General features: G+C 52.2%; 2 protein-coding genes across 2 annotated transcripts; one reads left to right on the forward strand and one right to left on the reverse strand.

The window, feature by feature from the left end:
• Positions 1–564: 564 nt before the first annotated feature.
• ANKRD52 (ankyrin repeat domain 52) lies at positions 565–16,959 on the reverse strand. Its single transcript, XM_054579895.1, has 28 exons — positions 16,827–16,959; positions 16,412–16,495; positions 15,873–15,951; positions 15,605–15,675; positions 14,360–14,560; positions 13,568–13,655; positions 13,300–13,442; positions 12,601–12,813; positions 12,245–12,323; positions 11,809–11,923; positions 11,546–11,628; positions 11,324–11,441; positions 11,046–11,114; positions 10,724–10,864; positions 10,563–10,643; positions 9,227–9,338; positions 8,960–9,031; positions 8,480–8,681; positions 8,172–8,259; positions 7,976–8,093; positions 7,328–7,547; positions 7,057–7,144; positions 6,880–6,963; positions 6,619–6,764; positions 6,314–6,396; positions 6,010–6,092; positions 5,731–5,822; positions 565–5,332 (listed from the first exon to the last, which is right to left on the reverse strand). Exons 1-28 carry the CDS (start codon positions 16,851–16,853, stop codon positions 5,082–5,084), a joined length of 3,231 nt encoding a protein of 1,076 aa, XP_054435870.1. The 5' UTR covers positions 16,854–16,959; the 3' UTR covers positions 565–5,081.
• A 4,569-nt stretch (positions 16,960–21,528) lies between these two features.
• COQ10A (coenzyme Q10A) lies at positions 21,529–25,106 on the forward strand. Its single transcript, XM_054579906.1, has 5 exons — positions 21,529–21,839; positions 22,380–22,526; positions 23,327–23,519; positions 23,753–23,854; positions 24,162–25,106. The coding sequence occupies exons 1-5, from the start codon at positions 21,706–21,708 to the stop codon at positions 24,327–24,329; spliced, it is 744 nt and encodes a 247-aa protein (XP_054435881.1). The 5' UTR covers positions 21,529–21,705; the 3' UTR covers positions 24,330–25,106.
• Positions 25,107–25,901: the final 795 nt, after the last annotated feature.

Raw genomic sequence — 25,901 nt, forward strand, 5'->3', positions numbered from 1 at the left:
GCTGACCACCAGCATTAAACACCCCCGACCCCAACGCTAGCACCACAGGTGGATCCAGGGCAGGGAGAAGGGCAGGGAGGGGAAAATTGCTTAGAGAAAGATTCCACTTGAATCCAGTGAATTGTGCTCAGTTCTTTTTACTTCCTACAACCGAGTACATGGGTCACAGGGTGGAGGGTGCAACAGGACATGGAACATGCCCCTCAGTGCCCCCAACACACCCCTGCACACAGGATGGTGTCTGCAGCATCACAGGTCATGCAGGGCACGGGGAAGGGGAGGATCACACACACATAGATGCCCGCAGTGGGTACCAGACAGAGAACACCCCTGAATATACACAGCTGTACACAGGGAACCAACCCCCCAGGTCCCCCACCCAACCCTCTCCCCTGTCTTGCCATCCCCCAGGCAGGAGGAACTGTATTGCTTTGAGAGAGCCACCCCGGGGGCCACTCTGCCAGGCACCCTCCCCTCCCATCCCCTCCCCCCCAATCCCATTTTGGCACATCTGCAAGACACACAGCAGCAAGAGTCGGCACCCTCCCTCCCAGGCTTCTGTGGCTTGGAGTTGAGGAAGGGGGTAGGAGACTTCGTCCTCCATCTTTCTCCTAGCCCTTCCCAAACCCCTACCAAGCCCACTCCAGCCGGAACCCACCCCACCCCTAAACGCACACATACAAAGCTGAGCTATCCAGGAATACGGGAACGAGGAGATTGTCTGGGACGGGAGCAGAGGCAATGGGAGGGAAAGGACTGGAAGCAGAGACCCCACCCTGGTGTGGGGGTAAGACTGGCACAACAGCTACTTTAGTGCAATTGGAGAGGGTGCCCACAGTGAGGGATGGAGATGGAAGGGGAAGGCTCTCCCCAAATTCCCTGGGGGCAAAGCCAGGCTCCCCAGGGAAGGGGCCTAGCAGGAGTGAGCGCGGGCCAAGGGCGGATCCTCTCGTCACCCGCCACCCTCTGCCCTCCTGGATGCAGTGACAGTGTCCCCCTCACGCTTAAGTGGGCAACAGCAGCCTCGGAATCAGTACCTTCAAGTAGTTCATAGAGCAGACCCTCCCCACCCCAGCTTCCTCCCATCTCTGGGATTTGGTCGCTTCTCTAGGGGTTGGGTCGGGAGGAGGGAGTCCTCAAGTCAGACCCTTCCTTCTCTACCTCCCTCTTCCCAAACCACTGGGCTTGGTCCTCAAAGATTCCTCACCTCTGCCCTTGCCCAATGTGGGTCAAGGCTGTGGAGGACTGGAGCCACCATGATCGGGGGGAAGGGGCTGCTTTGCTCCTTCTCCCTCCTTCTTACAAGGTAGGGTTCAGACTAGGCAGGATGGGGCCCCACACTGGTTTGCACCAGGAGGAGGGCTTCTGGGCTAGGGTCTGTAAGGCTATTTTCCTTTGCGGTGGGAAGGGGAGGCAGGGGATGAACACTCGGTGTAGGGAGAGGGTGAGGAATGGTGGAGAGGGAAGGAGGAAGGGGCCTCCCTGCTGGAGCACAGTCACTGGAGTCATTCAAATAAAGAAACACGCATGTGCACAAGATCCAGAGTGTGCCTGCTCCCAGCCCCTCCAGCCTGGCCCCACCCCACCTCTCAGGGCCCCTTCCAAGACCCCAGAGAAGGTTTTGGGGGTACAACTGTAGAACCGTTCACTCTGGCCCCACAACCCCCATGCCCCCAGCCTCTTCTCCCCTTCTAGGTCCAGGGAGGAAGAAGGTGCTCAGGTGGGCAGACAGCGGTGGAAACAGTATTGAGTTTTCCTTTGGTTACATATTGAAGGCAAAGGTGAGCTGGACTTACAGTCAAAACGGATAGGGATGAGGAAGGAAGAGGGGCCATGGCTGGGGCTGGAGAGGGAGGTAGGCCCTCCTCAGCCCCCCCACCCCAAGGAACACATGTCTAAGTGGGGTGGCAGTCCCTCAGTCTCATCTCTCCCACCCCCCACAGCACCAAACAAAAGGAGAAGCCCCCTCCCCCAGGGGCTGCTCCCCACCCCAACCTGGGCTGTACATTCAGTGGTTTTCAGCAGTCCTATGGCTCAGGGGGCCGGGGGTGGGGGAGGTGGCCCATCAGTCTCAGCTGGACAGTGGCAGTGACCTGGGTCTGTTGGTCCATCCTGGGACCCATAGTTTGTGCCATTTGTTTTTCCGAAGGATAGTACACTACCCTGCCAAAGCCACCGCCCAATCAGAAACATATCCCCCAAAAATCAGAAACTAAAAACTGGCTCTTTTCATCTCACCCTCTGATTTACGTCTGTGTCTGTTTCCCTGTCTCCTATGTAGCCCTCGCTCTGTCTCCTTTGCTGGGACCTGGGGCTGCTCCCAGGGTCCTCACTTAAAATAGGCCTTTTCTCAAAAGTGCTTATTACTTGAAGCAAGTGCTTTAGAGCTGCGGTGGGGAGAGGGGGCGGGGAAGAGGGCAGGTGAAGGGAGGGAAAGGTTTCCTCCCCACCCTACCCCTGAAGATTGGGGGGCATTCTGCCTGTTTTACTTCTCCACACCCGTTTAAGTCAGAGGTTTTAAAAAAAAAATCTTAACGTTAAAATAAATATGCAGTGGCCATGAGAATGGTCAAAATGCTTCAAAAACACTAGGGGCTGGAGAACCTGGGGCAGGGAGTTGTGGGATTTCCTTTGGCATAAGGAGAGGAGACTGCCGGTCCTCTAGGCCTCCTCCCAGCCACATGAGGAGGGACAGAGGACGCCCCACCACATGCCCAGCACTGCTGACGTGTGCTAAAGAGGCAGCAGGGAGCGGGCAGGCAGCCACCAGAAATCTCATCTAGCAAAACGATGGGGCCCCTGACAAACACTCCAGTTCTTCCTGTCGTCGCCGAACGTTGATAAAGGAGAACACGACTGATACCCGAATCTTTTCTGCAGGACCCAGCCTCCTTCTCCTCTGCGTGCCCCCCCCCCCCCAATTCCCAGCACCAAAATGAGAGGGAGGGGGTGGAATGGGAAAATTTCAGGAGAGAGAATTAAAGTTAGGCGGCAAGCTCTGCAGAACCAGCAGGGAGTGGGGGGCTGCAGCCCTTAAGAGAGGTCACGTTGATTGTCGTATAGGGGAGGACAAGGGTGTGGAGGGAAGTGGGCAAGAGGGGCGTCACAAGGCCCTTTGGCTTTGAAAACAAAAATAAAAACTAAAAGCTGCACAATCCTTCTCACCAATAATGGTCATTTGGAAGCTTTGAAATGGTTTAGGAACTCAGGGGTGGGGGAAGCAAGACAGAGAGAGTGGGGGAGAGAGAGAACAAAAAGGGACCACAACAAAGAGTAAGGACTTGGACAAACACCCCAGGCATCAGGGAGCCAGCATGAGGTATGGTTAAGGGTATTGTTGTGGGGGGCGGGGGCCCTGGGACGCCCCCTCTCCCCTCAGCCCACCCTTGGCAAGGGTGGCAAAACTTGCAGGGACCACAACTGAAAATCGGGTAAGATCGTGAATAAAGCAAGCATGAGAGGGGGCAGGAGAATGAGGGATCCCCTGGGAGGGGGAGACCCTCTACTGTGTAAACGAAGCCCATCCAGTTCTCAGGGGACAATACTGATGGCAGCCAAACTGGGCAAGGATGCACTGTGAGGGCGGAGGGGGCATGACCTCTATTCAAGTTCTGTGTCTTGGCCCCTGGCTGAGGTATTGAGTGTGAGGAAGGGAACACTGGGCTGCGGGAACGGGTCCAACTGTCCAGGAGGCTTAGCTAGGAGATGGATGGACAGGGCTTTTGAAGGGACCAGGGCCAAATTCAATGCTACATTTAGAGAAAAATACTGCCCCATCCTCACTCCGGCCCAGTTTGGCTTTTGGGGTGCAACTGGGGAATCTTCTCAGTGCAGCCCCTAGCTCAAACCCATCTCTCCCTGCTGCTGGGAAGGCAAGGACCTAGCCTCAGTATCTGTTGGTTGCTCCTTAGATCAGAGCTTCATCCTCACACCAGAGGAGAAGCCTGGGTCCCGAGTAGCCACGGTCCCTAGTCTGCCCTGCCCCTCCCACCATCTTTGGCTTCAGATCAGGAGTGACTGGCGGCAGTGGGTACTCTTGGACATAACGGAAGGTGGTAGCAGACAGGGAGCAAAGGAGCTGTAGGGTTAGGGGGCACAGGAGGAAGAACACAGTCCCTTCCTCCACACATGCAAACACATGCCTGAAACACATAGGACATACTAGGGCTGTGGTTTTGAAATGGGCAGGAAATTAATCTGTTTCTTCCTCTAAAGGATAAAATGCTTACTTAAAAATTCATGACAAGCCTCAAAGTTAGGGAGAGGAGAGCCAGGGAGGGAATGGCCAGAGGCTCTGCCCTCCCAGAAGTTAAAAGAAAGAAGCAAGGTTAAAGTGCATGGTTAGGGGGCCAGGCCAGGAAAGGGAAGCAGGGAGGAGTAGGCTGTGGGGGCAGAACCAGCCCTTGATTTGCATATGAGGAGCCAGGGGAGAGTGCAGGATTGGGGCCCAGGTACAGTAGTTGCTGCTTCAAGTGTTTTGCATTTGAACTTTAGGGGTGATGGGGTATAGAAGTGGGGGAAAAGCTCCAGGCCCCAGTGCTAAATACCCTCCCCACTCATCCACTAGCTGCCCCTGAAGGGGGAGGGGGACGCCCCCAGAGTGCTCACACAGTACCAGAAATTAAGGCTTCTCACTGCTGCGGGGATGGAGGAGCCGGCCGAGCAGGGAGGCAGTGATGGGTATGGAAGAGGAGGAGACCTGCCTGGCAGTAGGGCAGGGGCAGGAGGACACAGAGAGGAGTCAGAGGAAGGAGTTGGGGGCGCTGGCAGCAGAAAGGGGGAACTGAGAGATGGGGTAAAAGAGAGGGGGAGCCAGGCATTTAGCAATCATTTTGGGACACTTGGCAGAAGGGGCTGCCCTGGGGGTACCAAGGGCCTGGGGCACTCCCTGTCAGTCCCAGACCCCTGCCAGGCCAGGATGGTGTGGCAACGGGGTGAGCAGCTGCTCCCCAGTGCTTCCCCCACTCCGTTCCCAAACCCAGTCGTGTTCTCCTTTAAAGTGCCCTAAATGTATAGACTTTTTCTAAATAAATAGAATAAGATATCAAGCCACCGGCAGGGAGAGGGACACTGGAAGGGGGCTACTCAGAGTAGCAGCCATCTAACCCAATGGCGCCGTGCCGCTCCTGGCTGTAGGGGCAGGAGGCCCCGTGGGGCAGGGCCCCGCAGCCACCCACCGTCTTGGCTGCCGCAATGCCGCAGTTCTTGAGCAGGCTGAAGCTGAAAGGACTGACGGCGTCCTTGGGTGGGAAAGGCTTCATGGTGGAAAGGATCAAGGCCAGGCAGTCTGCCACATCTTTGTTGGGGGCGCAGGCCAGTGCTGGGGTGTGACCTGCAGGCAAGGGTGAGAACTGAGGCACAGGGTCCTGTATCTCTGGGTCCGCACTCAACCTGCCCCAGGCCCTGAGCTCTCTTATCTGTGGAGGGAGCCAAGGCAGGCAAGCACCCAGTATGGCTAGAATTCAAGGGCCACGAGGGGCCTAGGAGGCCGACTGGCAGACGGGAACAGGATGCTGAGGGGTGTGGAGGGCTCTTCCTGAGGACCCTGCTGGCTCCACCTAGTTTCAGCCAACTTCCCTCAGAGACTCTAGCGTATTGGTGTTGGGTCCCTGTTCTGAAGAGCCCCCTTGGGAAGAACATCCAGTTCGTTGCCAGTTTAAGGAGTCACTTCCTGAAGAATGTCCCTGACCCCAAACCTGGGAGAGGAAGAGGCCTCCAGACCCCACCTACCTTCTTCATCCACAGCCAGCACTGTGGCCCCACGACTCAGCAGGGCCTGCACCACAGAAGCTAGACCGTTCCGGGCAGCAATGTGGAGTGGCCTTCGAAGAAAGGAAAGAGAAGAGCATGAAATTTGTGGGATGTCAAGCTGCCCTTCCACCACCTCCAGCCAGAGTAGCAGGGCGCTGAACAGATATTGTGAGCTCCAGAGAGCCCCGGGAACGCAGACAGCTCTTTTTGCACCCGCCTGCCTCCCCGAGCCAGGAGCCCCCTTCCCTGGGCACTCACATCTGCAGCGCACTGTTGGTAGCATTGATAAGGCCAAGGTCTTGGGTTTCTGCCAGGATCAAGAGGGCACATTTCTCATGGCCCTGCGGGAGAGGAACGGAGAGTGGAGATCTGTGAAGTAGAAGCATGACAGGCCACAGAAGAGGAGCCGGGGAGGGCAGCAGCGAGGCAAAGAGCCATGCCACAACCAGACAGGCCAGCCATTCCTGACTTCCACGCCAGTCCTCTAGCCCATCGGGCCGGCCCGGCCCCCTTCGTCAAGCCCCGGCCACTGCTGCCTCACCACCGCCACCACAGACAGTACCTTGCTACAAGCCAAGTGGAGGGCAGTGTTCTTGTTCTCATCCAGCACAGTAAGGTCTGCCTTCCCTCGATACAGCAGAAATTCTACAAGAGAAAGAGGACAGAGAGGGAATGACGCCTTCTGCCCAGAGCAGCAGCAGCCACCCTGGCTCTCCACCCTCCCAGCTGCATACACTTTGCATTCCATCTGCAGGGGGGACACACCCAAAGGCATGCCTCCTGCTTCCTGAACCCTACAGGCAGGGCTGACCCATCTTACAAAAACCCAAGGGGAGCTCCTCCCTTCCACACACGGCCCCTACACACCCACAGCAGCGGTCTGCCCGTGCTCAGCCGCCGTCATGAGCGCAGTGCGGCCTGTGTGGTCAGTGGCGTTCACCTCGGCCTGATGCTGCAGCAGCATCCGGAGCCCAGAGACATTGTCCGCGAAGGCAGCGGCGTGAAGAGGGGTCCTACGGAATGGGGATGAGGGTGTAGTGAGATATGGAAGGCTCTCCTGCCTAAGCAGAAAGAGGAGGCCAGAGTGGCAATTCAGGCTTCTCCCTACGCCCTTTGCCACTCACTCACCGTCCTTTGGCATCTCGGCTGTTCACAATCTTGGCACCCAGAGCTCCCAGCAGCATCTCTGTGGTGCTGTCCTGGTTATTAATTCTAGGGGAAGAGGAAGGCTCAGTAGGAAGGACAAGGGGAGTGGACTCCTGTCCTAAGACCCTTGAGAAGGGCTGACACATAGAAGGGACTTACACTGCACAGTGCAAAGGAGTGAAGGGGTTTCCTTCCAGGTACGAAAATGGGCTGTGTTCAAGTAACAACTCCAGACAATCTTCATGTCCTGGGCATGAGGAAGGAAGAGTGGTGATGGACAGAAATGACGACAAGGTTCCCTACATCTGTCCTTTCCCACCTCCTGACATCCCATGCTACTTCCAGAACCAGATAACCCAGGTCCCTCCCCAACCCACTTGTCCTTGATCTCAGCCTGCATTCCTGTGATGCAAACACCCCAGACCCATACCAGTGTAGGAGGCCCAGTGCATGGGCGAGTATCCGCTATAATCCACCCCAGCATCCAGAGGGTCTGTGGAAAGGGCGGCCTGCAGCAGGGTCCGCAGGACTGCAGTGTGGCCACAGGCCGAGGCCAGGTGAATGGGCGTGCGGCCCTTAAAGTCTCGGCACAGCACAAATGCGTCGTGGTCCAGCAGGGCAGCCAGGCAGTCCTCACAGCCAGTCACTGCCTGTGGGTGACATGGGGCGGGGAGGGAGGGTGAGGAGCCACTCCCTTTCCAGTGACCAGTCACTGGGGCTGGCCCAGGAGTAAGAGCCACATCCAGGACTACAATCCTGTGGGATAAAGGGGCAGCTTTAGAACAGGTGATGGTGGAGAAGGACGGGGTAACGGCTTCAATATCCAATGGGACAGGCATCCTGGGCCAGAATCTGGGTGGTGAGCAGGTGGTTGTATGTGATTACAAAGCAAGTTAACCAGGAAGATCAGCTGCGGATGTCAAGTACTCATCCTGGAACAAACACAGTGGCGCCCAAAAAGAAGACCCTGGGCACACGATCCTGGCCCACCTGTTAGGCAATCTGACGTACTACTGCTGGTGGGTCCTGTGCCCCCACATCCAGGCCCATCTGTGAGCAACCCCAGAAGCTCACTCACCCCACGGTGGAGGGCGGTGCGGCCCCGGAGGTCAGCAGCATCAGCTGTGGATCCTTTCTCTAGCAGCAGGTGTACACAGTCCACGTGGCCATTCATGATGGCCAGCATCAGTGGGGTTCTACAGAGCGGGCAGGAGAAAGGGTGAGGGCCTGGCAGGGGCGGGAAAACCTGAACACCGCCGCCGGCCCACACTCACTGTCCATAGGCATCCATGACATCTGTGATGTCAGCTCGTTCCCCACTGTCGATCAGCAAGTGCAGGGAATCAGTGTGGCCAGAGGCAGCTAGGAGTAAAGGAGGCCCCTGTCAAGGCATGGTCAGGGAGGAGGAGGCCAGGTCAAGGCCAAAGGGGCAGGGGATAGGAAGCTATGAATCAGTACATGAAGTTTCCATCCTCCTCAGCCCACTCCACTCCAAACCCCAATCCTGCTCAGGAGGGACGGGAGACCAGCCTCCAAGGCCTGGTGTGGTAACGGAAGGGAGTAACCCAAAGGGTGTACGAACCAGCAGCGTGCAGGGGTGTCCACTTGCGCTTGCGCTCCTTGATGAGGGCTGAGGCGCCGTGGGCCGTAAGCACCTCCACACACTCAGTAGAGCCTCGCTCAGTGGCCAGGAAGAGCGCGGTCCGGCCCTTGTGGTCCCTTACATCCAGATTCACCAGCGTTTCAGCCAGTGTCTTCAGGGCTTCACAGTGACCGTTGTAGGCCTAAAGGGGTATAGGCAACCAATGGATACAGTTCAGGATGCTGCTTCATTCTTGGGGCCCATGGGAAGACTCTAAGCAGCAGTCCTCCCCACAAGCTCCTCGGGCCCCGCAGGCTCTTAACCTGCACTATGCCCATCCCCTCTCCAGACCACTGCCTGCTTTGCCTGCTTGCCACAGCCCCACAGGAAGGTAGACACAAGGACAGGTTCACAAGTCCATGCACCTCTGGGTGGGGCAGGTAAGGACAAAGAAGGCACGAAGAAAAGTCTGGGACTCACAGCTAAGTGCAAAGGGCTGACTGGAATGGTGCTCTCCACATCCTCCAGGCAGTTAAAGGACATTTCTAAGAGCTGCAATGGACGGGACAGCAGGTGCTAAGGTTCTGGAAATCCCAAGGTATTAGCCTTATCCCCCACCAACAGTAATCCCGAGCCCCCTGGACCTAGAGACCACATTTGATTCAGTCATCCCTTGGTTTCAGAATCCACAAGCACAAAGGTGCCCTGCCCCTGCCTCCCCTAACCAGGGCCAGATGCCATACATACCAGTTCGAGGTTCTGTCTGTTGCCATAGGCAGCTGCATAGTGCACAGCTGTGTAGCCCTGCCTGTCCCGCAGGGAGGGGTCTGCACCGTTATCCAGTAAGAACTCCAGACAGCTGTGGGCAAGGGGTAGGCTGTGAGGTGGGGACAGGCCCAGTCCAGGAGGGCACAATTCTACAAGAGGCAGAGAGGGGCAAGGGAACCCCTCCAGGCCTAGCTGGCCAACATCCACGTAGGCTAACTTCTGCCCATTAGACCCCAGCTCCAGACCCACCCCTCTCCTCCAGGTCTGCCCTGAACAACTCTGGCTTCAAAGCCCTCCTTTATCCTTTGAATGCTCTCCTAGAGAACCTAAAGCACAAGTACCAGTTACCCCAACAATCTGCTGATCGACACTCTCCCCTCACCTCCAGGCATGCTGACCCCCTACCTTGAATGCCTTCTCCTCCCAGCCCATCTGAAGAAGTCTGCTCATCTCAAACTCGGTCCCAGTGTCCTCTGCTCTGTGAGGCCTTCCCCAGATTCCCCAGTTAGGTGCCTCCTCCTCCGCACTCCCTTAGCACCCTTCTCATTGCTAGTCGTAGTTGTACTAGTAGTGAGAAAACAGTACTTAGCACTTACTATGTGTCAAGCACTATTCTAAGTACTTCTTGTGCATTAAATAGTTTAATCCTCATAATGATCCTATGAGGTAGATACTAGTATTATCCTTACTACGGTTGACTAAATTGAGGCACAGAGAGGTTAAGTTACTTGCCAAAGGTCACAAAGCTGAGCTTCTTGAGTTGTAAGTATCCATTAAAAAAAAATGTTTTATTTTAGAACAGTCTTAGATTTATAGAAAAATTGTGAAGATAGTAGAGTTTCCATATACTCCATACCCAGTTTCTTGTTATTAACATCTCACGTTAGAATGTGTAAGTGCCCTTTCGTTTATTTTTCCCAACAGATTATTCGCTTTAGGAAAGCAGGAAAGCAGGAAAGCAGAAACTTGGGGTAATTTATCTTTTATCCTTAGTACGTAGTACAGTACTTGGTAGCTAAGAAGTAATTAATTAATGCTTATGGGAAAAACAAATGATTTTGTGTGTTTGGTTTTTCTCATTCTCTCAGAAGAAGCCCATCTGCTCCTTGAGGGAAGGAACTATGCTCCACACTTTTGTCTTTGCCGACACTGCTCAGTCCAGGACTACACTCAGTGTGCTCCAGACACACTGCTGGCTGATGACAGACAGCACAGCAGCAAAAATGTGGTGGTGGGATTTGCAGTGGGTGGGAGAAGAAGGCCAGAGTTGATACTGCTGGGAAGGTACAACCTAGCGGTCTTCTCAGCTACTCACAAGAAGGCCTCCTTCCTGCGGGACTCCTTCAGCGGCTCGTCCTCTTCAGCATCATGGCTCGAAGACGAGTGGGGTTCTGCTCTGTGGGAGGGAGAGTGAAGAAGTAACAGGGAAGTTCAGGGAGGTGAGTGGGGGTGAGAGGGCCAAAGTGAGAGTCTCACCTCCTGTAGGTGTCAGAGGCGGCAGCATAGTGGAGGGGGGAGCAGCCTTTACAGTCGGCCTCGTTGACGCCTGCCCCAGCAGTCACCAGTGTGACAGCACACTGGTAGCTGCCGTTAGCGGCTGCATAGTGCAGCGGAGTTCTGGGGAGAAGTGGAAGAGGGTGGGTAGAAGAATCAGGGACAGATCAAAATGCACCCAGATGTGCAGCTCAAGCTGCTTTGTAATATTCTCCTCACTTAGTCTCCAATCCCCTGCCCCTTGCTCTACCATTTGTTGCTCTTATCATGCAATCCCTATGTATACCCATGCACATCAACACACCTTCCAAATTTGTCTCTTCTCCTCAAGTCAGCTCCACTGCTCAACAGCAAATTAAGACATTCAACATTCCTAAAAGGTGGAAGGATGAGGGTTAAGAGAGTGAAAGCCTAAGGAGAAACCACAGGCACAGGGAGGGGCTCAGGAAGGATGGAACTAGACAGCCCTTTCTGTTGTGACTGCCCTCACTGTGGGAAGGGAAGCTATCTGCGCAGGAAAGGAGGGACTGACCCTTGCCCAGATCTCTTCCCAAGGCCTGGGAGAGAGGGAAAGGGACTCACCCTCCGGAAGCAGCAGCGTGAAGACAGGTGCGGCCAAGGTTGTCGGGCGTATTGATGTCAAACCCAGCTGAAAGCACGTGCTCATTGCTGAGTGAAGACACAATGCTGTACAGCTGACCTGCAGGGCCAGAACAGCCAGATCCCATCTGAGGGCACTGAGCAGAGGGAATAGGCCTCTGCTTCCCTACGCACCTGCCCAACCCCCAACTGGTCAGCACATACCTGAGGAAAGAAGCTTGCGACAACAGTCAGAGAATCCAAAAAGGACAGCTAAGTGCAGGGGGAACATGTCGTGGATGCCGCGCCTAGGGAAAAGCTGGGACTCAGTCCTTGGGTCAAGGAGGGACCTCTTTTCTGTCACCCACCACCAGCCTAGGAGATTGCAAGCTTCCCTTTGGCAAGCTTCTTTGAGTCTCTACGTTTGACGTGAGCCGTCTGTACAGATCTGAGGCAGCCTAGCAGTGGGGCCAGGAGCCCTGACTCACCGGGCAGTATCCGCGCCATTGGTCATGAGGGTGCTGATGAGCAGCTCGTGTCCGTAGCGAGCAGCCACATGCAATGGCGTGTTCCCAAATTTGTCAGCACAATCTATCTCGCTGCCTGAGAGGGGGATGCATACACATCAGTTCAGGCAGATTTTAGGCTTCAGACCACTTACACTAACTAGGAAGGTACCATGTGATTGCTTAGTATGTGGCAGGTGCCAGGCTAAGCATTCTACATGTGATATCTTGTTTGTAAGCCTTCGGGGAAGGGGCAGGCAGAGCACGGCCATTTCCATTGGTGCCTAGCTCAGAGCTCCAGGTGCCCATCCTGACTGGGAAACAGTAGCGGAGGTAGAATAAGGAAGAAAAGGGGTTTCTAGAAATGAGTTCTCTTGGGGAGAAGGAGAAGGAAGCACACAGTCTCCCGAATCCATACCATTCTGGATGAGGATCTGGGAGCGGGTGAAACGGCCATGGATGGCAGCCATGTGCAGAGGACTTTTCCCTTCTTTGCTCTGTGGAAACATGGCAGGTTTTTTGTTTGTTTGCGTTTGTTTTTTCAGTGCAAAGCACACAGAATGCCCTTTCCGCCTTCTAAAGAATGGATCTCAGGACAGTGTAGTTATATGGACATCTTCTCAGCCCACATTCTCCCAGGTCCCTGGCAAGGTCTGAGCAACCCAGGAAGCAAGTGGACAACTACCCAGAAAGTTATCCAGAGGGAAGATATGGTCAGGACCCCCAAAGCCAGGCTTCTCTCCCCACCGGTCTCAGCTTCAGCCCTTCAGGTACCTGATAGTTGACATCAGCCCCGTTATTGACCAGCAGCTCCAAGCAGAGAGCGCCATTGGTAGAGACTGCAGCCACATGCAGTGGAGTGAAGCCCTTGTCATTCGGCTGGTTGACATTGGCTCCTGCATTCACCAGCTCAATAGCCACAGCATCCTGGCCCAGGTAGCAGGCAATGTGCAAAGCTGTGTTTCCAAAAGCGTTGGGCTCATCTATCTGGATTTCCGGGGTGGAGGTAAGCGGGGGGTATCAGTTAAACAAAGTGGAAGCTGACACATACAGCTTAGAGAATCCCAGAAATCCAATGACTGCTTCAGTCTCCTCAGGTTCCTGACCCAAAAGACTGATGGCACTATTGTTTTTTTAAAGAAATTATTTATTTATTTTTAGAGAAGGGAAGGGAGGGAAACATCAATGTTTGGCTGCATCTCATGTATCCCCTACTGGGGACCTGGCCTGAACCTAGGCATGTGCCCTACACTGGGAATAGAACCGGTGACCTTTTGGTTCACAGGCCAGCGCTCAATCCATTGAAACACATCAGCTAGGACTGAGGGCACTATTATTTAGGGTAAGCATTATTCGGACCCTCTTACCTCATCCACCTTGCCTCCCCAAAACTACACCTTTGTATCTCTGTAACAGGCTCTGACCTTCAACTCCCTACCCTTAGTTCCCAGCCCCCATGCTCAGCACCCTGACCTCAGCCCCCATCCGGAGCAGGTACTTCACCACTTCAATCTGGCCACTGGCAGCAGCTGTATGGAGCAGCCCGTAGCCCTTGCGGTCCTTGCAGCCAAGATCTGCTCCCCGTGCCACCAGCAATTTCAGGACCTCCAAATGCCCTGGGAAGAGAGAAGATGCTCTCAAGGAGGGTTTTTGTACCTCTTTCTGAAGGCTGCAACCCCCTCTCCCCGCCCTAGGAATCTTCAATGTCGAATTCCTGCTCTTCCCGTGAATCCTTTCTCACCTAGAAAAGCTGCCCAGTGCAGAGGCTGCCGCTCCTTTTTGTCACAGACATTCAGGCTGGCTCCCTTATTGAGGAGCAGGTTCACTGTCTGTATCAGGATATGAAACACCTGTTCAGTGCCAGGTTAATGCTCTCAACCTACCTAAGAGCAGAGGCCTCAGCTCTTCAAAAAGGCTGAGGCAGCCTGTCTTTGTTCTTGAGCAGAGCAATCTGGAGAACTAGAGGAAACAGAGGAAGCAGGCACTACCAAGAAGATCCCACACAGTTTGAGGGAGTCTCTTTAGGTGATTTGGTGGTTTTTTTTTTCAATTACAGTTTACACCCAATATTATTTTGTATTAGTATCAGGTGTGCAGTATAGTGATTAGACAAGCATATGTTTTATAAAGTGTTCTCCCCAGTATTTCCAGTACCCACCTGGCACCATACATAGTTATTTCAATATTATTGACTATATTCCCTATGCTAGCTATACTTTAGATCCCCACGATATGGTGGTTCTTAAACTCTTTTGAAAAGTCTTTGAAAATGTGTTGAAAGACATGGACTCTCACTTCAGAGAAAGGCATATATACAAACATTTTCCATGCAACTCCAGGGAGTTTATTACTCTCTTGAAGTCTAAGTCAAGAATTTCATGTAATGTGACCATTCATTCAGTACTTGAGGCCAACAGCTCATATGACCATCGGGGCTTCTCCTCCCCAGGCCTGACTGCCCAGAAGCCAGAGAAGGTGAGCAGGAAGGAGAGGGAAGGAACTGGGGTGGATGTGGGTTGGAAGTGGTCCTCACCTCTAGATGCCCACTATGCACTGCGTGGTGCAGGGCACTGCGCCCACTCCTGTCAGCCACGTTGAGGCTGCTCAACAGGGGTGCCAGAGCCTCAGCACACTTGGTGGCCCGGTTGGCGGCAGCCACATGCAGTGGTGTCTGCCACAGCTTGTCCCGGGCATTCACATCTGCTGAATGTGCCAGCAGCAGCCCCAGCACCTTCTGTTCAGGGACAGGGGATAAGAGAGATGACAGAGGGAGAGAAGGAGGTAGAACAATAGGAAATGGAGGGAAAAAATAGGTCAGCATGGCACATGCGGTCCTATACTCCCTCTGCCCCTACTCCCCAGCACAGAGTCTCTTCTCATTTGGCCAGCTCATCTAGCCTCTCAATACCTACTTCCATCTTCTGGATCTTCTTAGAGCTTAAAAGCTTCCCTACCTGGCTGAGGAAAATAGGATCCCTTCCTCTTCTTCAAACCATCAGTATCACTGTCTAACTCAGACCCTGAAAATCTTCACCCACACATAAAGCCACTACCAAGCAAATCCACACATGTAGGATCCCCCACTACTTCTAGGAAAAATAAATGCTCCTGTAACATTAATGCCAATATATCCTCCTTCAGCCCTTCCACAGGCACCAAGATCATATTCATTACCTAGGTAAGCAAACATATACTGGTTCCTCTCCAAAACCCAGGCTAAAATGGCCCTCCTATTCACCTCCCCCCACCTTATTCCCACTGGCCTCTGTCCCATCCCTTCTCGGGTGGCTAGAGCCAGGGAAGTGACTGTCGAACCAAGAGAGAGGTCTCCTTTTCACTCTTCAGGGTTGATGGACCCAGCTGGTGAGGCATGTTTGACCCCTGTGCTATCAGTTTCCATACTGCTTGAAGTGCAGGGATGCAACAGATCACTAACCCTGTCCTTCCATCAGAAGAAAAAAAAACCTCAGGGCCCAGAGCGGGGTCAGACTCCAAGGTGGCCCCCCAGGGAGGGATGAGTCACAGAGGCCTGGCAGCGGGGCCCCCTGCAGTCTGCCAGCTCAGAGTTAAGCTCTCCCCTTGTGCCACCTCAGCAGGCAACACTCAGCACCCCCTTACCAGCCTATTCTAGGGGTGGGAGGGGCAAAAGCTGGTCTTCTCCCTACCCTGGGGTAGACCAGCTTGTAGGGCAGAGGAAGAGGCTCTCCAACCCTTAACCTCCACCTTTAAGCAACTAAGTCATCCTTTGGAGAGGTGAAAGAAGGTGGGAGGCCTGTACCTCATTTCGGGAGGCAGCAGCACGATGAAGAGGGGTCAGCCACAGTGTGTCCTTAGCGTTGACATTAGCACCTGTGGGGATATAATTTCCTCTGTTGAGAGGAGGTGGAGAAGAGGTAGGAAAGGAAACCAGTCATCAGGGCAGGGAATCGGGATGGAGCAGTAGCCTCGATTGGCCCAACCGCCAGAGAACAATCCTTGGATAAAAAAGGAGGCTCCTCCCCTCAGGTCCCTCCCTAGTGCCACACCTTCCAGTTTCCCACTTTCACCTGACATCAGTAGCAACTGGAGGATGGGGACATCGCCTACGTAGGCAGCAGCATGCAGTGGGGTTCGCCTCTCTTGGTCCTGAGAAGGCAGAAAAGAGCAGCCGCTGCGGGGACGAACTATGCAGGTCCCCAGCCCAAGTCTTAAAGAGTCCCAGGCCTCTCCCCACAATCTCTTCCCAAAGGGTTTGCGGACTCCTAAATCCTGATCCTGAGTCAAAGCTAGCACCTAGGTAGGGTGGAGTAGGGGTCAGGGGCCCAGGGGCCAAGGAAGCAGCCTCCTCCTTCCAAGGGGGAGGGGGCGCTGCAGACTCTGACGCTTACGACGAGAACGCCGTTCCTGGGCGTACTCAGCCGCTGGTCTGTGCGCCCAGCCTGACCTCTCTCCATCCCCAAAGGTAGAGCAGGCTCCCACCTCGGGGTGGCAAGAGCTGCGGCCTCAGCCGAACCGACGAGACACGGAGCCGCCCCACTAGTGGGGAGGAGTCCAGAACACCAGGGCCCAGATTACCGGCTCGCCATCCTTCCTGATCTCAACTCACCAGCACATTGATGTTCTCCTTCTGTGAGAGGAGAGAACGCACTTCCTCCACATCTCGGCTAAAGATGGCCTGGACCAAGGGCGGCTGCAGGGAGAAGTGGCGTTCAGGGAGCGGGCCGGAGCGGAACCGGGGCGGGGGGGGGGGTGGTGGGAGTGGGGGTACTCCAGGTTTAAGGGGGGGCGTCGCCGAAGGGGCTCCACTCTGGGGTCCTGGCTGCAGGGTACTCTCGCGGTGTCTCCGCCGGCCGCCAGGCCCCCAAGGACACCGGCTCGGTTGAGGGGAGCGCGGCGTGGGGTGGGGCGGGAGCCGCGGGAGCTCCGGGCTCGGGCCCTGCGTAGGCCGCACATCCCCGGGCTCGCGTGGTGGTGGCGCCGGGCCCTGGAGGGAGGAAGCAGGAAAAGGCAGAAGGGCTGACCTGGTCCGTGATGCTGAGGATCCCCATGGCCCGGCCCGGGCTCCGTCCGCATTGAGCTCCCGGCGGCGGCGGCGGCGGGTCCACCGGGGACACGGGGCGGCCCAGGCGGCGGCTGCGGCGGAGGCTGCGGGGAGAACGCGGCCCCGCCTACGGGGGGGGGGCGCGGGCGGGCAGGCGAGCGAGCGGGAGTCCGCAGCGCTCCCTGGCGGCCGTCCTGGGGCCCGCTGCAGGACGCCCGCCGCGCTGCCCGAGGCCGTAGCGCCCTCCACCCAGCCTTGCGTTCGCCCCAACCTTGCGCTTGGGTTCCCCGGCTCCCCAGGCCAGCCGCGCTGTACCCTCCTCTCCAGTCTGGCGGCCCCGGGGTTCCCCCACAACTCTAGTGGCAACTCGGACCTTGGTCCTGCGGTGCCTATCAACCTGAGGACCCAGCCTATCAAACAACCCTCAGCGCCTCCTCGGGAGTTAGCTCCTCCCGTCAGCGGTTACACACCCTGCAAACCGCCCGCCCCCCAACCCCCCCAGACTTGGGGAAGCACGGGCGTGGAAATCTGGGGATTATATATGGCAATAGCTTCAGAGGAAGGGAAGGCGTATAAATCTAGTAGTGGTGACATGAGTTGGGTAGAAGGGAAATAGCAGAAGTGTTCAAACTTCAGGGAGAAATCCCAAGTACTCTCCTGCTGCAGAAAACCCTCGCAAAGAAGCTAGAACAGCTGGCAGCTGAAGGACTTCAAGACCAACAGAAGGGGCACTTTCCGACTCCCTAATTACTACATTGACAGGTTTAGGTGGTAGGGTGGCGGCTCGCTTTAAAAGGCTCAACGGTTACTACCCAGAAAAGGATGTGGGTGCTTCCCCATCTCCGTTGGAGAGGCCAGAGAGCAGCCAATCAGGGAAGATCTGGATGCAAGGCAGCCCAGCCCAAAAAGGGAAAAAGAGGGAAAAGTGGATATTGAAAAACTGGGCCCTAGCTGGTGTGTAGTTCCATGAGTTGATCACTGGCCTGCGAACTGAAATGTTGCTGGTTTGTTTCCCGTTGTAGGACACTTGCCTGGGTTTTGGGCCAGGTCCCCGGTTGGGGGCCTGTGAGAGGGAACAAGCCAACCAGTCAATGTATCTCTCCATGTATCTCTCGCACGTGGACGTTACTTTTCCTCTCTTTCTCCCCTCCCTTCCCATCTCTCTAAAAATAAATAAATAAAATCCTTTAAAAAAGAAAAATTGGAACAATTTATAAAAGGTGGCTAAGGGTCCTGTTCAGAGCGCAGCAACTCAATCACTGTGTTCTAAGAAGGGAACACATTTAGGAAAAAGGGAAGCAGTTGGCTTCCTCTCAAGGTATAAATACAAAAGTCCTTCCTTGTTCTGCAGCCATCTATGGCCCCTCATTGTTTTCAATATCTTGATTCCTACTAGAAAAATACACAAGACACTGGTGCTAATGTTTTTTCTTGGAGAGAGAAACTGGGGGACAAGGAATGAGAACTAAGAGGGAAATTTACTACCATATTCTGTTAATAATTTTTAAAGTTTTTACCATATTAAAAATAAAATTTACAATGTTATGTAAAACTTACCTCTTCCAGGAAGTCTTCCCAGGTTAACAGATTCTTTCCCTTTCGTTAGGTCTCCTTAAACACTTATTTACCCTGTAGCAATCACATTTATTTAAAAAAAAAAATTTTTTTAATTTATTGGGAGGAGGAGAAGAGAGAGAGAAAGAGACATTGGTTTCTTATTTCACTTATTTGTGCATTCATTGGATGATTCTTGCATGGGCCTAACTAAGGATTAAACCCACAAACCTTGGTGTATCAGGACGATGCCTTAACCAATTGAGCAACCTGGCCAGGGTTAGCAGCCACATTTAAATTGCACACCTTTGTTCATTTCACCTTCAATTTTTGATTTAGAAATGCCCAACAGTTCAAAATGGTTTTAAATTCCTTGTTAGCTAGTCTTTCTTTCAACATAGGACTTTACATTGTTTGTTTTTCTATGAAAAAAGGATTTTGAACTCTCTGATGGCAACAGGAGACATTATTTTATAGATCTAGCAGAGCAGCACATGGGAACAGACATTTAATATTTGATGATGATGATGATGATGATGATGATGATGATACTGAAAATGTAGAAACTGAAGGTAGCTGGAGACAAGATGGATATGGGTGTTGGGACATGCTGACTTGGCTATTGGGTACGATGGACCTTCCAGGAAGGGCTAAGCTAGGATATGGCCCAGAGGATGGGGAGGAGGGGACTATGTGGCCACTATTGCCTGAAATAGCTCTTGGTAACCTGAGGAATTAGGAGTCAGGAGTTGAACTGAAGTCACGTGCATGGTTCTGGCTGGGGAGTGGAGGTGAATAAGGGAGGTTGCCAGCCAGGTTCTTTGGGCAGCTGGAAGGAGGAGGAAGGGCTAGAAGAGTTATTTTTAATATTATCCAGTGCACAGAAAGAGGATTTCCCAGTAGGGAAAAAGGGATATGATATAGGTGACACAGATACTTCCAGGGCTCAAAGAGATACATAGGGTTGGGGAGGAGGCCAGAGGTGGTGGCAAAGCCATCTTATGTGTACAGTCGTACTGGATTCAACTACTAAATTCATATTTAGATATATCTAGACCTGTCTTTAAGATTCAGTTTTCATTCTTCTGACAAATGTTGATGGAAAACCCACCATTGACTACAGCACTATACTAACTGGTTTGGCAGTAGAAACTAAGAAATAATGGTATTTATTTTTGTGGAGCTTATAACTTAGTAGAACATACATATACACATGAAACAACTAGCAAATATAGGATACATTCTACTTTACATGACATTCATGCTGAAGGATGGGTTCAGTCAAGAGGGGCTTCCACGCGGTGTATTTTGAGTCAGTATTTGAAGTTATCAATACAGAATTATGGGGAAATGGCAGGAAGTTTGGTTGTTTCAAGTATAGGGAATGAACTAGGAAAAGTTTATAATGCAGTAATTAGCTAATCTAATTAGTAGTGTATAAGAAGCAAATTGGCTTGGCAAGCCTTATACCTTGGGAATTCTGCAGCAGTTAACTCTGTTAAGGCAGAATGTTAATGAGGTCACAGTTCAGTCATGTATCCCAGTTAATTTCTGCCTTTTATCTGGACAGATCCTCTTCCTCAAAGCAGCTGTTTCACATGCATGAACCCTTAGAGGGAGTAGAACTAGACAAGAAAGTAGGGTTGGAAAGAGTAAATGTCTCTCAAGGTCACATGCCCATGGAGAGGGCCTCCAGGTTACCTGATGGTTGAGGTGGGGACGCTGAGAGAAAGAGAAGACAAGTTAGCAAAGAAAGAAATGAGATCATTCCCCAACTTGGGGTTCTATATATAAATATAAAATAAGGATTAAAATACTTTCCTTACAAAATGTTAACTGTAAGCCAGGGTCCAAGGGAGGACTCCTGCTCCTTGAAACCCAGATTAAATGGACTCAACCTTTAAATCAATCCATATCCTGTGGAAAGACCAAAATAAATGCCAATCTCAAGGAGTTGGGGGAGTTGGAGGATTTTTATCTGTTTCCTGGCCCCTGTTTCTGGGCAAGGTGTTTCTTTTCCACACCAATTAGACACAAAGAGAACATAATCTTTACTTATTTTATCCTCTCCACCCCACCTATATAACATTACTCAAATCTTTCCTGAATGTAGAGAGCTTGACTAAGGATTTACAAAGAAAGCAAAGGTGGAGCTTGCAATGTAGTGGTATAAACATCATTAGTTGTAATAGCAGGTGCCACCATTCTTTTTTTTTTTCTTTTTTCCATTACCATTTATCCCCCTTATACCGCCCCCTCACAATCACCACACTGTTGTCCATAACCATGAATCCTTTTTCCTTTTTGCTAGGTCCCTCCCCCTCTTCCTCTCCCCAACACCACCATTTTTAAAATGTCCATGGGAGAATTTCAATGGCCCTTGCACCCACTTAGATCCCATCTCTAAGTGCTCATTCCTCTCCTTTTTTTCTTTAGTTTCCCCCACTTTTATCAAGAGCATTTTTTTCCTTCTTGCATCATGGTGGAAAACAGTATAGCGACATTTCACTGCCCTTGAGGTCTCACCCTTCATTAAGTGCATATTTTTTCCAGACAAAGATGGTTCTCTCCCCTAGAAGTTCGACTCTGCAAACCAGACAGATGCCCTGACTGGGAATCCAACCGGCAACCCTTGGGTTCATAGGTTGGCGCTCAATCCACTGGGCTACACCAGCCAGGGCATCGACTTCTTTGTATAAATATCAAAGGAGAAAACTATGTAAACTGTTAGTCCAGACCTTGGAACATTCACTTCCTTTCTCAAAGACGTAAAGCACAGTACTAAGCACTTATGGAGGTTGCAAAGATGAACAGAAATTATAGAACTATAAACAAGGCAGAATATGATGAAGGCTCTAAGAGATCCACAGGTATATGCTGTTGACACACCTTTGTGCTTATGTATCAGGTCCATGACCCAGACTGGCCAAGAATAGTAGTTTGCCTGGCTACTTTGCACCACCGGACCATATGCAGCTTCTCAAACACACTCCAGTGCCCTTTCTCGCCAGAGGCGTTAAACTACATCTCCCGACAGGCCGCGTTGTCCCATTGCTTCCTCCCTCTCCCGGTCCCGAGCCATGGCAACCGCGTGACGTGGGGGTACTGGGAGCTGCGGCAGCAGCGGTCGCGGCTCAGTTCTAGCTCACCCAGCCGCCCGGGCAGGAGGAAGGCCAGAGGAGCCGCTGTCCCGCGCCACCCTCGCGCTCCCTGGACCTGCCCAGCGGCCACTTCCTGTCGCTCGTCCTCTAGAGTGAGGAGAGCACAGCGGGTGTCAGAGCCCAGGGCTAGGGAGGGTGACGCGCATGGCCTCGGCGGGCGCGCGGCGGCTCCCGGTTGGGACGCGCGCAGCGGCCCAGCGCTGCTGCGGCCTCCCGCTCCGCCCGGGCGCGCGCCCGGCCCCGCCCCCGGGCCCTCCACGACTGCGGCGACCAATGAGGTGAGAGGGAGGTGCGGGAGGCTACACCGGAGGAAAGGTGGTCGGCTCAGGACCCCGAAGTTCCGCGGTGGAGAATTGCAACCGAGGGATGCTAGCGCGGCGGCGGTGGCAGCGGTCATTCCCTGGGGTCCAGTGCACAACTTTCGGGGAACCCCTTTGCAAGTTATGCGCGAGGGGAAGTCGCCCGGGTGGGTGCCCAACCAGTTCTTGCCCCTCGCGTTAGACCTGACTGCAACCGGCTTGGTGAAACGCCGGAACCTAGGATGCTTCCTAGCTTTCAGCAGTAGCATAGCCCGCAGTCAAAAGCAACTGGCAGTCGCGTGCACTCACTCCGCTTTCTTCTGTCTCCTCCCGCGGCACTGTCCTCGGCCGCCCTCGACCTTTCGCACTCGTGACTGCCTGGCGGGTTGTAGCAGGTGCTGGGGGGGAAGCTTGTCCGGACGACCTTCCTCTGGGATGCGCCTCTCTTCCCCTTCACCTAGGAATGGCTGAACACGAAAGTAACCTGACGTTGTTTCTCTCCTTTCCTTTCGGGCTTAGATTTCTGATTTCCGGCAGCCTCCTCTTGCCCCGGGCTGCCCAAGTCTTGGCGGCTGAGGCTGGCTTACCTCCCAGCCGTTCCTTCATGGGCTTTGCTGCCCCCTTCACCAACAAGAGAAAGGCTTACTCCGAGCGTAGGATCATGGGGTGAGCATCCTCTCCTGTCCAGCAGCCCTCCACATTACCTTTCCCTCCAAATAACCATGTCCAGGTTAGAGTGTAAGGGTTAGCAATAGTGGGGGGGGGGGGGGGCGCGGGGGGGAGATTCATCCCTGGCCATCTTTCCTGGCTCTATTACTGATCCTTTGTCCTTCCCAGCTGGCCTCCCAACCTTAATTTCCCCTTTCTTCTTGGTTGCCGTGCACGTTCATTAAGTGAAAAGTGCTTAGAGTTGGACAGTGTCCTAAGACAACAGGGTATTATTTCTCTGCCTATCTTTTATGTATTCTGAGCACAATATAAAGTAGCTAATACTTATTGAGCACTTGCTACTGCTAGCGATTAGGCTGCTTAGGTGTTTTACAAAGTTTTCCTTATTTGATCCACTCAACAAACCTATGAACCAGGTACTATTATTACCTCTGATTTGCAGATGAGAAAATGGAGGCACAGGTAATGGCACCCAGGGTCACAATTGTTAGAAAGTTGTAAAGCTGGGATCTGAGTCCTTTGTATGATCCACAACCTTTTCTCCCTAGATGACCCCTCTTAAGATCAAAATAGGTATTAAAGAGAAAGGCATTCTGTAAACTTAAAACATAAGGTAACATTACCATGAAAATTTGCACACTTGCTTTTGGTAAGTCATTCCTTCAGGCTTTATTTGTAATCTCTTAATTCCTGGGTGCATGGTTAGTTAGCAGAGGTACTGGGGGGGAGTGCACCCAAGGCAAGGAGGAGCCTGAACCAGCTGGCAGTTCCTTGGCCTCTCTGATTCCTTCCCCTAGGTACTCAATGCAGGAGATGTTCGAGGTGGTATCCAACGTCCACGAGTACTGCGAGTTTGTGCCCTGGTGTAAGAAGTCTTTGGTGGTATCCAGCCGCAAAGGTCACCTGAAGGCCCAGTTGGAGGTTGGCTTTCCACCTGTGGTGGAACGTTACACATCTGCTGTTTCCATGGTCAAACCTCACATGGTCAAGGTGAGGCCTGTCTGGGACAGATTGATCATGAGGTGGTTTCTGTGTTCTCTAGCATTTTTACATTTCGGTGCTATTTTGGCCTCCTTGTAATTATTTTATCTCCATGTATCAAATACTTCCCTAACAAAATATTAGAAGAAAAATGACTTTAAATTCATTCTTATAACCTCCTATACCTATTTTAGGTTTTATTCCATTGTATGATGTTTAATTACCTGACTGCCCTATTCTAGGCTGTTTGCACTGATGGCAAGCTCTTCAATCACTTAGAGACCATATGGCGATTCAGCCCTGGTATTCCTGCCTATCCCCGAACTTGCACTGTGGACTTTTCGGTGAGTCAGGAGACTGTATAACACAGCTAAAACTGGGGGTGGAGGCAGAGCTGAGGTAACTGTGACAAATTATTTTTTATGTACACCTGGCCCTTAGCACTTCCCAAGTCAATGGTACTTTTGACAGGTCTGACATTTTATCAAACTTGAACTTTGGGCTCAGTCCTAAGTTTAAATTAGGGTTTTTGAGAGACCCTAAAGAACCAGATGGGAAGGGGAAGAAAAGGCACTGAACAGTATCCTTGCATTTGGCCAGGTACAATCCAACATGGTCTTGAATTTCTGACTGTCTCTTACCCGTTTCCAGATTTCCTTTGAATTTCGTTCTCTGCTGCACTCCCAGCTGGCCACCATCTTTTTTGATGAGGTTGTCAAACAGAATGTTGCTGCCTTCGAGCGCCGGGCAGCCACCAAGTTTGGTCCAGAAACAGCCATCCCCCGTGAACTAATGTTCCATGAGGTGCATCAGACTTGAGGCAAAAAATTGTTCCTTAGCTTCTCCTCTACTCTCTCTCCACCCAGTTCTCATTTGGCTCCTCCTGCTCTAATCTGAGAGAAGAGTCCGTGTTCAAATTACTGTTTTCCCTCTCAATTCTCCAGAAATGGGGCTCTAAGCTGGTTGGAAAAGCTGGGTGGGGGGGAAAGGCAAGGGGATATGGAAAGGACACATGCTTAGGAAATGGTCAGGCTCATCTTGAGAGCCCTATACGCCTGATGCCTACAGCCTTCGCACAGGGAATTATAATTAGGACTGTGTGGTTTTCTCTGAGCCCTGTCAAGGTACCTGTTTCTAACCAGGGAAAATAGCAACTTCTTTTTCCTTTAAAAAAACAACACCCTCCCCCCCATTTTTATTTATTGACTTTCTTAAAGAGAGGGAGAAATATCAGTTTGTTGTTCCACTTAATTATGCATTCATTGGTTGATTCTTCTGTGTCCTCAGCAGTGATCGAACCTGAAACCCTGGCCTATGGGGACAATGACACTAACCAACTGAGTTACCCAGCCAGTCTTGCCTTTTTTTAAATTTCTAAAAAATTTACTGATCTTAGAGAGAGGAAAGGAGAGAGAGAGAAACAAAGATTTGTTGTTCCACCCATTTACACATTAATTGTTTGACTCTTGCACGTGTCCTGACCAGGGATCGAACATGGAACCTTTGGCATATCAGGGTGATACTTTAACCAACCGAACCGCCTATCCAGGGTACAACTTTTCTTAAGGATTGAATAAATCAAAACTTTCCCTCTTACACAGAGGAACTGAAGGTCAATTACTTTTGCTTGCCTGAAATGCCTTGGGAGATGCCAGAGATCTGGCCACAGCTTGAAACATGACCTCACTTTAAGAATATTTCCATGCTAGTGGAGAGCCTGGGGCTTTCTTATCATCAGTGCCATGGGGTGAGGTGAAAAAGAGAAAAATTAACACTGAACAGAGTTGTACTCTTGCGTACAACTTCTGCCACTTGGCCTGAGTTTTTATAACATTTAAATAAATTAATTATGACAGTGTGAGTTTGGCTTTTTTATACTGTTTCTTGGGAGGATAATATAGATATAGCAGAGTAGAATAAAGTCATGGGGAGTGAAGGTGCAAGAAGGCCTCTTGAACATAGTGTCCCTGCTAACTATAGTAGTACATTCTACAAGCCAGGACCTCGTACCCACTCCCTTGCCTATTAATAGACTTTTTCAGAAGGTCAGTTGCAACAGGAGTCTCAAGATAGAATAATCTGGTCTCAGATTATTAACTGACACCCTCAGGACCACCTCTTATTTTATGGGCCTTAAGGAAGGCTGCAGAGAATAGGCATCCCATGAAGTACCAGAGCACCTGGGTGGTTCACATCATGAGTTAGCCACCCTAACCCTATTTGTCCTTGGTATAGTTGGTTCCTTTCACCCAGTGGGCTGGACCAGTTTCCTTGAATTAATCAAATTAGCAGTTGTGAGGTCTCAACTATAGTCTAGTGTTCTAACTTATAACAAAATTAGGAAGGATGCGGGCTCAAGGTCAAAGACTTCTAACCTTGAGGAAAGACAGA

The sequence above is a fragment of the Pteronotus mesoamericanus genome, unplaced genomic scaffold (genome assembly GCF_021234165.1).
Source record: "Pteronotus mesoamericanus isolate MK-2021 breed Mesoamerican mustached bat unplaced genomic scaffold, CSHL_Meso_final contig_56, whole genome shotgun sequence".
NCBI lineage: Eukaryota > Metazoa > Chordata > Mammalia > Chiroptera > Mormoopidae > Pteronotus > Pteronotus mesoamericanus.

Excerpts from the sequence above, each read along its gene's own strand:
- ANKRD52 (XM_054579895.1), bottom strand. The coding sequence starts at position 16,853 with ATGGGGATCCTCAGCATCACGGACCAG. Across the intron at positions 12,814-13,299 it reads TGCTCCGGATGGGGGCTGAG|ATAGATGAGCCCAACGCTTT; the intron begins GTCAGGGTGCTG and ends CCGGAAATCCAG. Across the intron at positions 6,964-7,056 it reads ACTCCTTTGCACTGTGCAGT|AATTAATAACCAGGACAGCA; the intron begins GTAAGTCCCTTC and ends CTCTTCCCCTAG.
- COQ10A (XM_054579906.1), top strand. The coding sequence starts at position 21,706 with ATGGCCTCGGCGGGCGCGCGGCGGCTCCCGGTTGGGACGCGCGCAGCG. Across the intron at positions 21,840-22,379 it reads CGACTGCGGCGACCAATGAG|ATTTCTGATTTCCGGCAGCC; the intron begins GTGAGAGGGAGG and ends TTTCGGGCTTAG. Across the intron at positions 23,520-23,752 it reads TCAAACCTCACATGGTCAAG|GCTGTTTGCACTGATGGCAA; the intron begins GTGAGGCCTGTC and ends GCCCTATTCTAG.